Source organism: Ctenopharyngodon idella, chromosome 1, assembly GCF_019924925.1.
Source record: "Ctenopharyngodon idella isolate HZGC_01 chromosome 1, HZGC01, whole genome shotgun sequence".
NCBI lineage: Eukaryota > Metazoa > Chordata > Actinopteri > Cypriniformes > Xenocyprididae > Ctenopharyngodon > Ctenopharyngodon idella.
Genome location: NC_067220.1, coordinates 39,809,313 through 39,824,338, shown reverse-complemented (window position 1 = coordinate 39,824,338; position 15,026 = coordinate 39,809,313). Strand labels below are relative to the sequence as shown.

General features: G+C 36.3%; 1 protein-coding gene across 1 annotated transcript; it reads right to left on the bottom strand.

Annotated features, from left to right (window-relative positions):
• Window positions 1-83: 83 nt before the first annotated feature.
• atg4da (autophagy related 4D, cysteine peptidase a) lies at window positions 84-12,630 on the bottom strand. Its single transcript, XM_051892080.1, has 11 exons — window positions 12,314-12,630; window positions 8,851-9,087; window positions 8,570-8,653; window positions 7,527-7,700; window positions 6,066-6,423; window positions 5,915-5,979; window positions 5,634-5,782; window positions 3,525-3,603; window positions 3,367-3,443; window positions 3,122-3,241; window positions 84-1,778 (listed from the first exon to the last, which is right to left on the bottom strand). The coding sequence occupies exons 2-11, from the start codon at window positions 9,044-9,046 to the stop codon at window positions 1,599-1,601; spliced, it is 1,482 nt and encodes a 493-aa protein (XP_051748040.1). The 5' UTR covers window positions 9,047-9,087; window positions 12,314-12,630; the 3' UTR covers window positions 84-1,598.
• Window positions 12,631-15,026: the final 2,396 nt, after the last annotated feature.

Genomic DNA, 15,026 nt, shown 5'->3' with positions numbered 1-15,026 from the left:
GGATAAAAAAAACTATTTTATCACTCATTTCATCATTTTTCTTTGCTCTAATTTTGAAGGACTTTTGTTAAAATTACACTGAAAACTCAAAAGCAAGCAGGCCAGTAACTCTCCTGTTCAATGAATGCACAAAAATAGATAAAAATGCAAAATAATTGATAAAAATAGACAACTCAGTTCAAACACTGTTGTTTAAAAATACCTGAAGTTATTTTAAGGGCAGATACTCAGTGGGACAATATGGATTTATAAGCAATTTACTTCTCTCTTACATTTAATTCATATTTTCCATCTTCCAATTCCGGAAAAAAAAAAAAAATCCACAATAAACACAGACATGTCCACACAGACAGGCAAATCACCCTCTCATCCAATGGTCCCATTGGGCATGTTCAGGAGAGAGAATCCAAAATGTAAAAAAAAAAAAAAAAAGACACAATCAAATATCTATGATTATTCAAAAACGATTGTTCAAACAATGACAGCAGTTCAGCTTCATCCAGTGCATCCTCAGACAGAACAATGATCAAATATACAAGTTGTAAAAATAAAATTAACAGCTTAAATAAGATTAAACAGTAACAACTCATTTTGTTGACCTGAATAAGCAAAAGCAAATCAGACATCAAATATTCAGACAGCATCAAACTCAAATGCCACACCGTCTCCCAGAGCTTGAGGAGGTACTACAGCGGTGATTCCCCATAAAATATACAATTAAATAACAGAAAGCTGTAAACTGATGAAAAACGCAGCACAATGATTTAAAACACAAGCACACTCAGTTCAAGCACGCAGCTGAGAGAGATTTACAATTTACACTTTACACGACTTAGAAAACCAGGCATACAGCAACCAGGGTTTACTTAATGTCATAATTACCCACAACCCCTCCAATTCTATCCTTTTATAGAGAAAAACGCTTAAAGTACCCGTTTACCTTCATAAAGACAGCAACACAACAGCAGGATCATGTGTTCAGTGTGTGAGACAAACAGGAGGAGGTAAACCCTTAGTGTGCATGTGGCCAAATCAGTTGAAAATTGAGATAGAGAATTATCTCATAAATGAATCATTTATGAGATCATTTACCAAAGAAATGTAGTTGTCACCCCAAAATTATATTATGCATAAAGAAAATAAATCTTATTTTTAGAATTATTACATTTTTACACTGATAATTAATGCATTTTCCTCTTAAAATTGTCATTACCATAATGCAAAACATGCTTATACTGTAATGCAGTGAATTAAAATCATACATTTTAAACTAAAACTTAGCATAAAGGCAGTGCAAAAACACTTTACAGTTAAATAATGTAGCTTTTTACATCACATTATTGAGAATGAGAGTTTTTTGGCATTATGGTAATGATAAATTGGAGGAAAATGTGCTTAACTGTCATAAAAATAATTCTTAAAAAAAAAAAAATGCACAACCTAATTTCTTAGTTTTGAAATATGAACCAGGTTTTCTAGAGATTCTCGACGTCAGGTGTGCAGTATATTTTGCAGTGTACAGACGTGAAGAACAGCAGCTTGATGAAGTTGGGTGCAGCACCACTGGTGTGGGGTCTGTGTTTCATGCCATACGCTCCTCACAGGAGCACAAATTCATCTGTGCTTCCTCTCTTATTGTTCCTGCTCATTCTGTTGCATGAGAAAATGTTTGCAGGACCGTCCATGGAGCCCCCGCTCTGCCCCTCCAGTCCATAGTTCTGTCCCCTGCCCTCGACAAATGTAAAGATGGGATACTTCTCTTTAGAGGATGACAAAGCCTGAAAAAGAACAACAAATAATTATATATAATTATTAGGGCTGTCAAGCGATTAAAATTTTTAATCTAATAATGATATGATGTGGAGATTAATTAATCGAATTAATCACAAAATAATCGCACATCAAATTTGGCTGAGAAATTACCCCCCAAAAATAATTTAAAGACATTATTGTGTTAAATGAAAAAAGCATCAAATAGACATTACAAAAAAATTGCTTTAGGAAAAAAAAAAAAAAAAAAAAAAAAAAAATTGTATTCAACATAGAATTTATTACACATAAACTTCAACGGCCATTTCATTTTTGGGTGAACTATACCTTTAATGGGTTATTCATTAAAATGGAAAAATTAAATATATATTTTTAAATGATACTCTAAATAAGAAACTAAAACTGCCAGTAGGTGGCGATAAATAATAATAATTAATAATTAACACCTTATTTTTTCCCATAACTAATTAATTAAATTAACGTCTTAAATCAACAGCCCTCATAATTATATATATAAAATTATGAGGGCTGTCAATTTAATGCTGTTTGTTGTTGTTGTTGTTTTATATATATATATATATAATAACAGCAGCAACAACAACAATAATAATTATTATTTATTTATTTACTTATGTATTTACTTATATGCTTCTTGATATTTATGCATTCTTTCTGAAAAGGTTTAAAATTATATATTTTTATATTTATTCAATTATATATATATATATATATATATTTATATAATTAAAATATATGTATATATTATATTTTTACAAATATGTAAAAAAAAAAAAAATAAATAAATAAAATAAAATAAAATTTAATATAATTTAATTTAATTTAATTTAATATTGTAATTTTTTTGGAGGAATAGTTTAACTAAATAGTTAACAGTATATTCAGTGAAAAAAAATAAAGATAAAGAAATAAAAAAAACTCTATAAAAATAAAAAATGCTCACAGTTAAGAATATTCTGGCATTATTATTCCTAGTTTATGAAACATTTTTCTACTGATTCAAACAAGTGTAGAAAAATAAAATAGTTGCTAACTGCATACTGAATTAGATCCAGACTTGAGAAAGTGTAGCAAAAATATTTTATTTTATAAAGTGCATAGTGCAAAAAAGTGCAAAGTGTAAGCGAATTAAAAGCACACTGTTTTTTTCGGCGCCCACCTTCTATGCAGTTTATAAAATAATATAATGGATCTAATTCAGTGTGAGGTTAGCAACTCCTTTGTTTGTCTGCACTGACTTTTTTGGCTCTACGCACCAGAAGCAAAAGTATTTTTTACCTATTTGGAGTGCAACAATTTCCTCTAGTGTTACTGATTCAAACAAGACACTCACTTCACTGACCGCGGAGCACAACGACTCAAAGTCTTTCTTGGTCTGTGCGTAGAACCCGATGGTACAGCTGGGATCCATACGACTGAAGTTCATCTTCCTGGGTGAGTTACAGTGAAAAGACTACGAGAGACAAGAACGATGGCACTTCAGTTTCTCCAAACTATGAAATTAAAATGTCCTCTGATGCAAATATTTTTTGTTTTGTTTTATTCTGTATGAATTAAGAGGGTTGCTTTCGGTCTCACCTCCAGAGAGAAGTTGCCTTGGGTGACGTCCACCACCGGCTGACAGTAGTGTGGGTCTAGATACAATAGCTGCTCATCTGGAAGACAGAGAGCAGCCAATCAGAGAGCAGACAGGAACACAGTAACCAATCAAAACATAGTTCTTAATAGACACATACCTTGAAAGCCAATAAAAAACAGAGAATGCTTGGGTTTTCCTCCAATAATTCCTATACAGCATTTTAACTTGAGAATGTTCTAGAAAAGGAGAGATTGTTCATTTAAAACAAATTACAACATAAGGCCATTTAAGTAATTAAAAAGGTATATTATTCTAATGTAATACTTAGCTATATATGCTATATAGCTACAGTGGGTACGGAAAGTATTCAGACCCCCTTAAATTTTTCACTCTTTGTTATATTGCAGCCATTTGCTAAAATCATTTAAGTTCATATTTTTTCCCCATTAATGTACACACAGCACCCCATATTGACAGAAAAACACAGAATTGTTGACATTTTTGCAGATTTATTAAAAAAGAAAAACTGAAATATCACATGGTCCTAAGTATTCAGACCCTTTGCTCAGTATTTAGTAGAAGCACCCTTTTGATCTAATACAGCCATGAGTCTTTTTGGGAAAGATGCAACAAGTTTTTCACACCTGGATTTGGGGATCCTCTGCCATTCCTCCTTGCAGATCCTCTCCAGTTCTGTCAGGTTGGATGGTAAACGTTGGTCGACAGCCATTTTTAGGTCTCTCCAGAGATGCTCAATTGGGTTTAAGTCAGGGCTCTGGCTGGGCCATTCAAGAACAGTCACGGAGTTGTTGTGAAGCCACTCCTTCGTTATTTTAGCTGTGTGCTTAGGGTCATTGTCTTGTTGGAAGGTAAACCTTCGGCCCAGTCTGAGGTCCTGAGCACTCTGGAGAAGGTTTTCGTCCAGGATATCCCTGTACTTGGCCGCATTCATCTTTCCCTCGATTGCAACCAGTCGTCCTGTCCCTGCAGCTGAAAAACACCCCCACAGCATGATGCTGCCACCACCATGCTTCACTGTTGGGACTGTATTGGACAGGTGATGAGCAGTGCCTGGTTTTCTCCACACATACCGCTTAGAATTAAGGCCAAAAAGTTCTATCTTGGTCTCATCAGACCAGAGAATCTTATTTCTCACCATCTTAGCAAACTCCATGCGGGCTTTCATGTGTCTTGCACTGAGGAGAGGCTTCCGTTGGGCCACTCTGCCATAACGCCCCGACTGGTGGAGGGCTGCAGTGATGGTTGACTTTCTACAACTTTCTCCCATCTCCCAACTGCATCTCTGGAGCTCAGCCACAGTGATCTTTGGGTTCTTCTTTACCTCTCTCATCAAGGCTCTTCTCCCCCGATAGCTCAGTTTGGCCGGACGGCCAGCTCTAGGAAGGGTTCTGGTCGTCCCAAACGTCTTCCATTTAAGGATTATGGAGGCCACTGTGCTCTTAGGAACCTTAAGTGCAGCAGAAATTTTTTTGTAACCTTGGCCAGATCTGTGCCTTGCCACAATTCTGTCTCTGAGCTCTTCAGGCAGTTCCTTTGACCTCATGATTCTCATTTGCTCTGACATGCACTGTGAGCTGTAAGGTCTTATATAGACAGGTGTGTGGCTTTCCTAATCAAGTCCAATCAGTATAATCAAACACAGCTGGACTCAAATGAAGGTGTAGAACTATCTCGAGGATGATCAGAAGAAATGAACAGCACCTGAGTTAAATATATGAGTGTCACAGCAAAGGGTCTGAATACTTAGGACCATGTGATATTTCAGTTTTTCTTTTTTAATAAATCTGCAAAAATGTCAACAATTCTGTGTTTTTCTGTCAATATGGGGTGCTGTGTGTACATTAATGAGGAAAAAAAATGAACTTAAATGATTTTAGCAAATGGCTGCAATATAACAAAGAGTGAAAAATTTAAGGGGGTCTGAATACTTTCCGTACCCACTGTATATAAAATAAAATAAAATAAAACTTGGCCAGTTTGTAGAGTGATTTAATTATTATGGAAGCTTGTTTCCACCATAGAACAATAATAATAATAATTATTAATAAAAAAGGTAATTGTAAATTTATATCTTGCAATTCTTTTTTTTTTTTTGGCCAAGGAATAACAAAATAAAAAAGGTAATTGCAACTTTTTATCTCACAATTCTGACTTTTTTTTTTTTCAATTGTTGCAATTACTTTTTACATTTTTTACTCTGTATTCACATTTTTTGTATTAGTGAATTCATGTGCAGTACATGTACCTTAACACACTCAATGTAAGAGGGGTTTAGTGATTCTCCTCCGAGCCGTACTGGCACTAGAATGATGACTGATTTCCATCCTGTGCCACCGGACTCGGACCGCTCTGTCAGGGGCGACTCACACAGCCGCATGACATCTCCTTTATATACTACAAAACACACATAAGCAGAAGTATGAGATAAACATCATTTACAAACATGTACTGGACCTGTAAGTTTCAGTTTCACTAACTGATTTTACGAAACAATCACGATGCACAAGACTGAGGGTGAAGACTCACCCGTGCAGTCCTGTGCCACGTATACAGCAAGGTTGTGAAACTCAGCGGTTCTAGCCACTGCTTTTCTGGTAGAAGAAAAGACATTAAATAACAGTCATAAGTCACACAGTTCAGTTCAATATACACTGATATTCATTTGTTTTTCTCTCACCTCAGCATATGTGCCACTACGGACGGGCCGTACCAGTCCCCTGCCCTCTTCCCAGACTCCTTTCCCAGCTCCACCAGCTGGTGGACGCCAAACGGAGCTGAGGGATGGTCCCCAAACAAAGACACCACCTTCCTGTGTAAAGCCTCCACCTGAGGGTCATGGCTGGCTGCAGAGCATTGCTCCGGGGTCCGTCTATGACTCTCAATACTGCCAGGGCTGGGGTCCCTCTGGGGAATGGGGCTGGTCCAGGAAGAACTAAAGGAAGGCAGGGACATGCCAGCCGGGCGGGAAGGAGAGCGGGGCTTCAGCACCTCGAAATCAACATCTGACAGTGGATGACAGTCTGACCACCTCCAGTCTGGGATACAGAGAGCAGCATGTAAGCAATTATATTGCCTTTCAAAAAAAAATTTTTTTCTTTTCTTTTTTTTTTAAAGATATGTATTTTTTTTAATTAGTAAGGATGCATTAAATTGATCAAAAATGACAGTAAAGACATTTATAATGTTACTAAAGATTTCCATTTCAAATAAATGCTGTTATTTTGAACTGTATATTCATCAAAGATTCCTAAAATAATAATAAGGTATCACAGTTTCCACAAAAATATGAAGCAGCACAACTGTTTTCTACATTGATAATAATCAGAAATGTCTCTTGAGCATCAAATCATCATATTAGAATGATTTCTGAAGGATCATGTGACACTGAAGACTGGAGTAATGATGCTGAAAACTCAGCTTTGATCACAGGAATAAATTACATTTTTAAAATATATTCAAATCGAAGTTATTTTGAGATAGTTCATCCAAAAATGATATATATATATTTTAAAATATCTTCTTTTGTGTTCAGCAGAAGAAAGGAACTCAAACAGGTTTGGAACAACTTGAGGGCGAGTAAATGACAGAATTTTCATTTTTGGGTGAACTATCCCTTTAAATTGTAATAATATTTCAAAATATTACTGTATTTTTGATCAAATAAAAAATACAATGTTGGTGAGTTTAAGCGACTTCTTTCACAAACATTAAAAAAATCTTACTGATCCCAAACTTTTGAACAGTAGTGTATATATTAATACACTTGAACGAACAGACTATATTACAGCTGTTTACTGCAATTATTTATGGTTAATTAAACTAATTATATACATTTAAGCAAAGTAAGGAAGTTTTAGACACTCTTTGCATCATTAATGTATTGCTTTATAGGTTGCACTTTATTTTACAGTAAGTGCACTTTCAATGCACTTACAGTGTACTTAATACGGTAATAAGGTAACTACATGGGTTCATTAAGTTCAGGGGTAGGTTCAGGGCTATTACTTAGTTATAACCCTGTTATTGTAATTACTACATAGTATGTTCATGCAAAACTGGACTGTAAAATAAAGTGCTACTGCTTTATTTCCAGTATTTTATTTACATGCAAATAAACAAATGTGAAAGTAGGTGAGACCTGGTGGCAGGAGGTGCTGCAGTAACCCCTGTGCCAGCAGCATTTGTCCACTGCGCAGCATGCAGCCCCAGCCACAGTCTGTGGTCAGGCTGGATCCCTCCAGCTGAGGAAACTCCCTCCTGTAGGTGAGCCAGACGCACGACACAAACACCTGCCGGAAACGCTCCACCTCATCTGAGAACGAGACGCGGGGAGAATACAACCATCTCAATATAACAGAATCACATTTTTATAATTCTTGTGATATTAATTCAAGCTGAAGTGTGTACTTTTCTTGTTAAAGGGGACCTATTATGCCCCTTTTCACAAGATGTGATATATGTCTCTGGTGTCCCCAGAATGTGTCTGTGAAGTTTCAGCTCAAAATACACCACAGATCATTTATTATAGCTTGTCAAATTTGCCTCATTTGGGTATGAGCAAAAACATGCCGTTTTTGTGTGTGTCCCTTTAAATGCAAATGAGCTGCTGCTCCTGGCCCCCTTTCCAGAAGAGGGCGGAGCTTTAACAGCTCGCGCTTCGGTTGCTCAACAACAACAAAACTGGAGAATCTCACGCAGCTAAAATGATGATTGCCAGTAACAGTGTTCAGCCTTACATTGTTCAAAACGGAGTCGGACACTGATGGAGAGACTCAGGAAGAAGTTACAACTTTTAGAATGAATCTGGACGTTTCTGAACGGTTAGAGGATAAATTTATGTAGTTGCTGTGGAGTTGATTCAACTCATCGACTAGCATGTGCCGTCATGTTAATCTTTTGTGCAAATTCAGCGTTGAATTGACCCTCATTTGTGAAGCAGTCCGGCGTAAAATGACAGCATGGTAACAACACTCTACTACAACAACTCTTCCTCTTCTCTAAAGAAGCCCAACATGGCCTCACCCCCTTTGTTGCGTGCTCTTGGGGGCAGGGTTTATGTAATTTTGGGGTTTGTGATGTCACCAACCCGGGAAGAAGCTTGTTGTAGTCCCTACCAGCCGTTTGTTGTAGTCCTTAAACAGAGAATTCTTTAAAAGAAAACATCTATATCACATGACTCACCTTCACTATTGAACACATAGGACTGACCCAGCAGGAACAGAGGGGAGGTCTTGTTGAAGGTAGTTTTAGATTTCACGGTCCAGCCTGGGTAAAAAAATGAAGACAGGAACTTAGACTGAGATACAGTCAATGATATTTGATGTGGCCAGTTTTGAACATGTGCTTCTACATCGGACTTCATAAATAGCCCGGGAAAAAAGGAACAACCATTTGTGTCATTATTTTGTGTCAGTCATAGAAACCAGTTCTCAACAATCCCAATCATTTGCATGAAAACCAACCATATTTGACGTTGTTCCAGGCCGACATGAACTTGGCTTTCAGGCGATCCACTTCATCGGGCTCTCCAGAGCCTTCTCTGATGCCGTCGGGCACTGGCCCGTGGCCGTTGTGGTGTCTGGACTGCGCTGAGGGCTTGTCATCATGAGCTCCACCGCTCACCATGTACTGAACGGCACTGGGAGACACGGAGTTCATGGTTCAGGCTGGATACAGCAGCATTACAGAAGAACGTCAGCCTGAAAGACAGAGACAGAAAGAGAAACCATGAGAGGTTCCTTAAATTCTTGGTATATTTTTGATATCATGAGGAATCAATAGTTCCTTGAATTTTCTGAAACCGAACAGCTGTGCTATGACATTACGCTGTGATTTTCAGAACTCAAAACCTTCTATAGTCCAAAAAAGCATTTACTGAGAAATGTCTCACTCTGAGATCTGATTTCTGACATCAGAAACATTAACATGTGACACTCACATTCAAATAATCAGTGATGCCTATGCCTATTGATGCTAAGTATAAGTAATATGAAAAAAATAGGTTAAAGGCACAATATGTAGTTTTTCTCCGCAAAAGGTCGCCTATTCAAAACAAAGGTGTAGCTTGATGACGCTGAGATTGAGCGCGGAATCATGGGAGATGTCGTCTTCACCTCAGCCAGTAGAAAATGATTGGGATGGGACTCGGGCAGAAATCATGTTCATGGATGAGATAATGTTATATATAGATATTAATGTTACTGTAGTATGAAGCAGAGCAGGGAGCGGAGCTGAATGAGGCCGCTGGAGTGTTTGCTAATGAGAGACGAGCACGACACACGGATCGAGAGCAGAGAGACTTTTATTATGCTGCAGTTGCCGCTTCTTCCGGTCAAGCACATGACGCAGCACTGTTTATCATATTAGATACATTTGAGTGGGTTGAAAATTATGTTATAACGTTACTCTGAGCATTCGCTCGGCGGCTGCTGTGAGACACTTGTTGCACACTTCAGTAAGCTAGATCGATATTAGAATATCATATTAATATAAACAATAAGACTAAACGTGTTAAGCTATATAACAATGATTAGTTTTCCATCAATGAATGTATCCAAACAGTTGTTCCCTTGTCTAATAAAACATAACATATTAAAGTGTCTTTTTTAAATCAACGGTAACGCAGGTTTGATGTCATTGATAGGCGATGCACAGACACGCTCCGTGTCCTGGTTAAAATTGCTTATTTCTCTGGATATAAACATTCTTGGAAACATCTGGGATAATGCAAGTACACAAGTCAACAAAATATATAACACTGTTCTAGTGGTTTTTGGATATTTTAATCCAGAAATACTACATATTATGCCTTTAAATACTAGTAAAGATATATCTGTACCATATCAGTTATCAGAATTTTTTTAATTTATTGATATCAGCCGATAATGGATATTTAATTGTGCATGCTCACTTGCTCATTTAGAACACACATAAACACTAGTTAATAAAAACAAAATAAAAACAAACAATCCAAAAAAGAAAAAAAGAAACGAAAACATACCAGGGTTAAAGAAATAGTATGATGGAGATCGCATTTTTAAATATATATATATACCATGGTAATACAATGGTATTCTAAAGTAACATGAAGCACCATGTACTGGATAATGCTAAGGACGTTTGTTAGAGATTGATCTCACACAAAGCAATTTAAAACCTATTTTAGAGCTGATCGCAAATAGAAAAAATTACATATACACTACAGTTCAAAAGTTTGGGGTTGATTTTTTTGTAAAGAAGTCCTCTGTTCACTGAGGCTGCATTGATCAAAATACAGTAAAACAGTATAATTGTGAAATATAAAAAACAACTGTTTTCTATTTGAATATATTTTAAAATGTGATTTATTCCTGTGATCAAAGCTGAATCCAGTCTTCAGTGTCACATGATCCTTCAGAAATCATTTTAAAATGCTTATTTGATGCTCAAGAAACATTTCTGATTATTATTAATGATGAAAACAGTTGTGCTGCTTCATATTTTTGTGGAAACCTTGACACATTTTTTCAGGATTCTCTGATGAATAGAAAGTTCAAAAGAACAGCATTTATTTGTTTTTACACTTTTACTACATTACAAATGTTTTTACTGTCACTTTTGATCAATTTAATACATCCTTGTTGAATAAAAGTATTAATTTCTTTAAAAAAAAAAAAAACTAACTTTTGAATGCTAGTGTACACTGATTTTTTTTTCTTCCGAGTCTGGAAATCACAGTGAAACTGTTGTCTAAGACTGTGGGAAAGCTGCATGTAATTACCACGAAACATACAAATCAAACAATCAAGCAGTCACGCAACGTTAATTGCTGACTGCGATGTGACGTCACAATAGCCAGCATTCAAACGAGAAAACATTCCACCTGTGTGTTACACAAACAAACAAGCTGTGTGGGAAACGAGTCTGTCACATGAGCCCTGACTGAGGACAGGTGTGGCGACTGATGGCACAAGAGCTCAAGCACACATTACAAATAAGGAATATTCTGACTTCCCTTTTCCTTGTTTTCTCAAGGAAGTTTGAGCTTACCGTATAACAGAGGGAAATGAGGCAATGCCATCAGTTTAGAATGAGAGACGTCATTGTGCAATAATACAAATTCTAAAAAACTTCCACCATTCTACAACACTAGACTGCTTGGGGTAAGTGGATACATGTGAATTGTAAGCCATGTGACCACTGAGTGCTCAGCAGAAAAAGGCTATCTCAATACCTTTAGCATACTACTATCCCACATTAATTAAATAATACTATTCCTGCAGTATGCAGTATGTATGCATTATGTGAATTTTCTGTATACGCAGATTAGAATACTTGCATAATCTATTACATTTGTCAAAATGTGCAGTATAGCTGATTACACTCTTTCCCACAATGCAATGCGCTTGTGTCCTGACCTACTATGAACATCAACCATTTTTGACTGCCAAAGGTTTACATAAAATTTACAAGATGACAACTGGACTGGACTCACTGAATTCAACATGCAGCTTATTGAAGTCACGTGACACGCATTTAGCATACTAATGTTTAAAACATATTGTGTCACGTGCTGCTTAATGTTTCACGTAGCATTGTAGAAAGAAGTAAGCAGTATATAATGCAGTAATAAGTACGCTAGTATTTCATTTCGAACACAGCCTAAGAGGGAAAATCTAGGTTTCTGTGGCTGAATGTGCAATAATTTCGTTGGAAATAAGTAATTATTTTTTTTAACTGAGTAATCGCCGAAAAACTGTCACGATGCAGCTTTTAACACCATAGAATTGCGCAAATAACGCAGCCTGATTTCAGTAACGTTACTTGTGTGAAATATTATAAAATTAAGTATGAAGAGAGATATCACGTATCTGGAAATGTATCCAGTGCACTCCAAAAGTCATTTTAACCAGCTAGACTAAACATTTGTAAGCTTGGTCTCGTTACCTTCACGTTAGACCCGGCATGTTTGATGTTCCGGATATTTTCCGACTTTTCCTATAAATAGTCAACGGCGTCCAGCTGCACGAACGCTTGTCTGGATGTCTGGCAAGGACAAGCGCTGTGCGAGACCGAGCTCAGGCCTCCTCAGGCGCCGTCATCTCGGCGAGTATCGATTAAAGCTGTAGTCATGAGTTCCTGCTTCTATACAATCTTACGCGGCTGTCGAACTGTCAACTGAGATGAATAGTGTATAAAACAGCGAGCGATTAAAGCAGTATGCAACCACTTCCTGTTGTCATTGCGGATACACACCCTCGATCCGCCCACCAAGCGACGTGATTGGCCAGCTTTGACAGTTGCCGTTTGATGATTGGACGATCGACACGTACGAGAAACTGTAGTCAATGAATTTTATTTATTTATTAAAATAAAATAAAAAATATGTACATACAATATGAATAAATTAATACAAAATTAAAACAGTTAAAAGTTTGGAGTATCAAAAGGAAAGAAATTATGCAGTTAGCAAATTAAATTATTAATTTGAATTAAATATAAATTAATTCCTGTCTGTACACTATTTTACAGTCTTAACGTAATTTTAAAAATATGTAATCAAACTTTGGTTTGTTGTGATAAAGTAAATTGTTAACCTTTTCATTTGGTTAGTCAAATTTTGCGTTTATGAGGAAAAAAAGGGGGGAGGGGCACACTTGTTCCAGATTTTTCCATGCAAATCCTCTTGAATGTTAAAAAATAAAAACATACTCTGAATTCTGTTTTGTACTGATGTATATGTATTTAATTTTGTTATATATAATGTATAATTTTGTTGTACTGTGAAGGATTACGTAAGCTTTCCTCTGACAAAGTTAAAGAAAAAAGTTGTCAGGTATTCACAACTACTAGTATAAATCAGTAAAGGGTCATGGTAGTGTTATGCTTTGTTTACATTTGAGTAAATTAGCATCATCATTGTGTTCTCATCACTCATTATGATAACAGCAGCATCCAGCTAGTTTTTGTATTTGTAAAATGTCAGTTTTAGTACTGTTAACTAATAATTTGTAACTCATACTGTGATAAGGGAGGACAAAAGCTCAGTGACCAAAGGTCTATAACTATGTTGACTTGACAAAAAAATCTAGCAATGCCTTGATGAACTTCCCACCCTGTTTGAGTTTAGTAGGTTATTCTCTCAAGCAAATAAAAGAAGCATGTAATTTTATACAATACCTCTTTATTAATTGACTACACACACTGCACCTCAGTTAATGGATCATTGACGTTTGCAGTAAGTAAAGGTGATGTACAGAACCAAATAAATAGAATAAATTACAGATTAATTTCAACACAACCTGTCCAAAATGCCACACCTGTGATACAAGATTCTCGTCATTTCTCCTCATTTTGGGACATTCACATTACAACAGAATATCTTTATGTCTTTATTTACCTCTATGTACAGTATTGTACAGAATTTTGGACAGTTCGTTAAAGCAACTATAAGAACGTATAAAATAACTACATCTGACATGAAATAAAGTGCATTCTCAAAAGATCACATCTTAGGAAATTACATTAAAAAACAGAAACTTCTCAAACAAACACAAACACTTGGGAATATATTTTATATGAGTGGACAACATACTTTTAATATGTGTGGATTCTTGTTTTTCAGTTCACTCTGTGAATTTATTCTGCAGAGGAAATCAAATCATTCAAAAGCGAATAAGACACAGGGGTTAACAGTACAGATTAACTGAACATTAGTTGGTTCTTCTCGCATTCGATCAACTATAACAGTCACATGGTATAAAGTGGTAACATTCAGGCCAGTGAAGTGTTGGTCGTCTTTAACCACAACTGAGAAGTCATGCACGGGAAAGGGCCGAATATGACAAGAACGGCAACTATGAAACAGTACAAATAAACAAAAAAACAACTTTTTTTTGGTGGGTGGGTGGGGTATTGTTACAAACATACGTTAGATATATTAGCACATTCACCCAAAATCTTTACATTATTTTGTGCATATGTCATCATCACTTTCCCATTTCACTGATATATCCAAATAACTCTCTGTGTTGAGTTTCTGTATAATACAATAAATAAACATATTATGCTTTTAATAGATATAAAGAAATCTTTACTAACACCGAAACCAGATATGAAACAGCAAAAGATAGGCTATCTGAGAGGAAAGTGCTGCTTGAGAGATAAACAGCATCAGAATACATTTACGGAAGGATTAATAGATATCTGACTGTCTATCCAAAGGCATTATCATGCTACGGTATGAAATACAAGTAAATAAAGCACTCTTGGTCTCGTCACTGATTGCAGCTCCTACTGACTAATACCACCATGTTAATGTAAGGTGTAAAATATCGACAGTGTCCCTGTTAGCCATCAGATGTCAGTATAACCCCATCTGCAGACCTTCTTCACACAGCAGCGCCATCTTTGATTTTTAACGGAAATGAACGCGCGGCTGTGAGGGAGACACAGGCCTACATCTCTTCGGTGGGTTGTACTGTTATTTATTGTGTTTTTAGATTGTTCTTCTGATGAAACACGGCAAAAATATCTTTCCAAGAAATTTCAGTAGACAAAAACTTCAGACAACATGAGCTGTGGAAAATCGTAAGTGATTTAGGAGCTTAATACAGCTTTTTACAGTGGGCGCCATTGAAAACGCGGTAAATCTGTCCCT

Bases quoted from the DNA above. Each gene is read 5' to 3' on its own strand.
- atg4da (XM_051892080.1), bottom strand. From the start codon at position 9,046: ATGAACTCCGTGTCTCCCAGTGCCGTTCAGTACATGGTGAGCGGTGGA. The intron at 8,654-8,850 runs GTTGGTTTTCAT...TTTTTTACCCAG, and splicing joins CTGGAACAACGTCAAATATG to GCTGGACCGTGAAATCTAAA. The intron at 5,783-5,914 runs GTGAGTCTTCAC...TGTGTTTTGTAG, and splicing joins CGTGGCACAGGACTGCACGG to TATATAAAGGAGATGTCATG.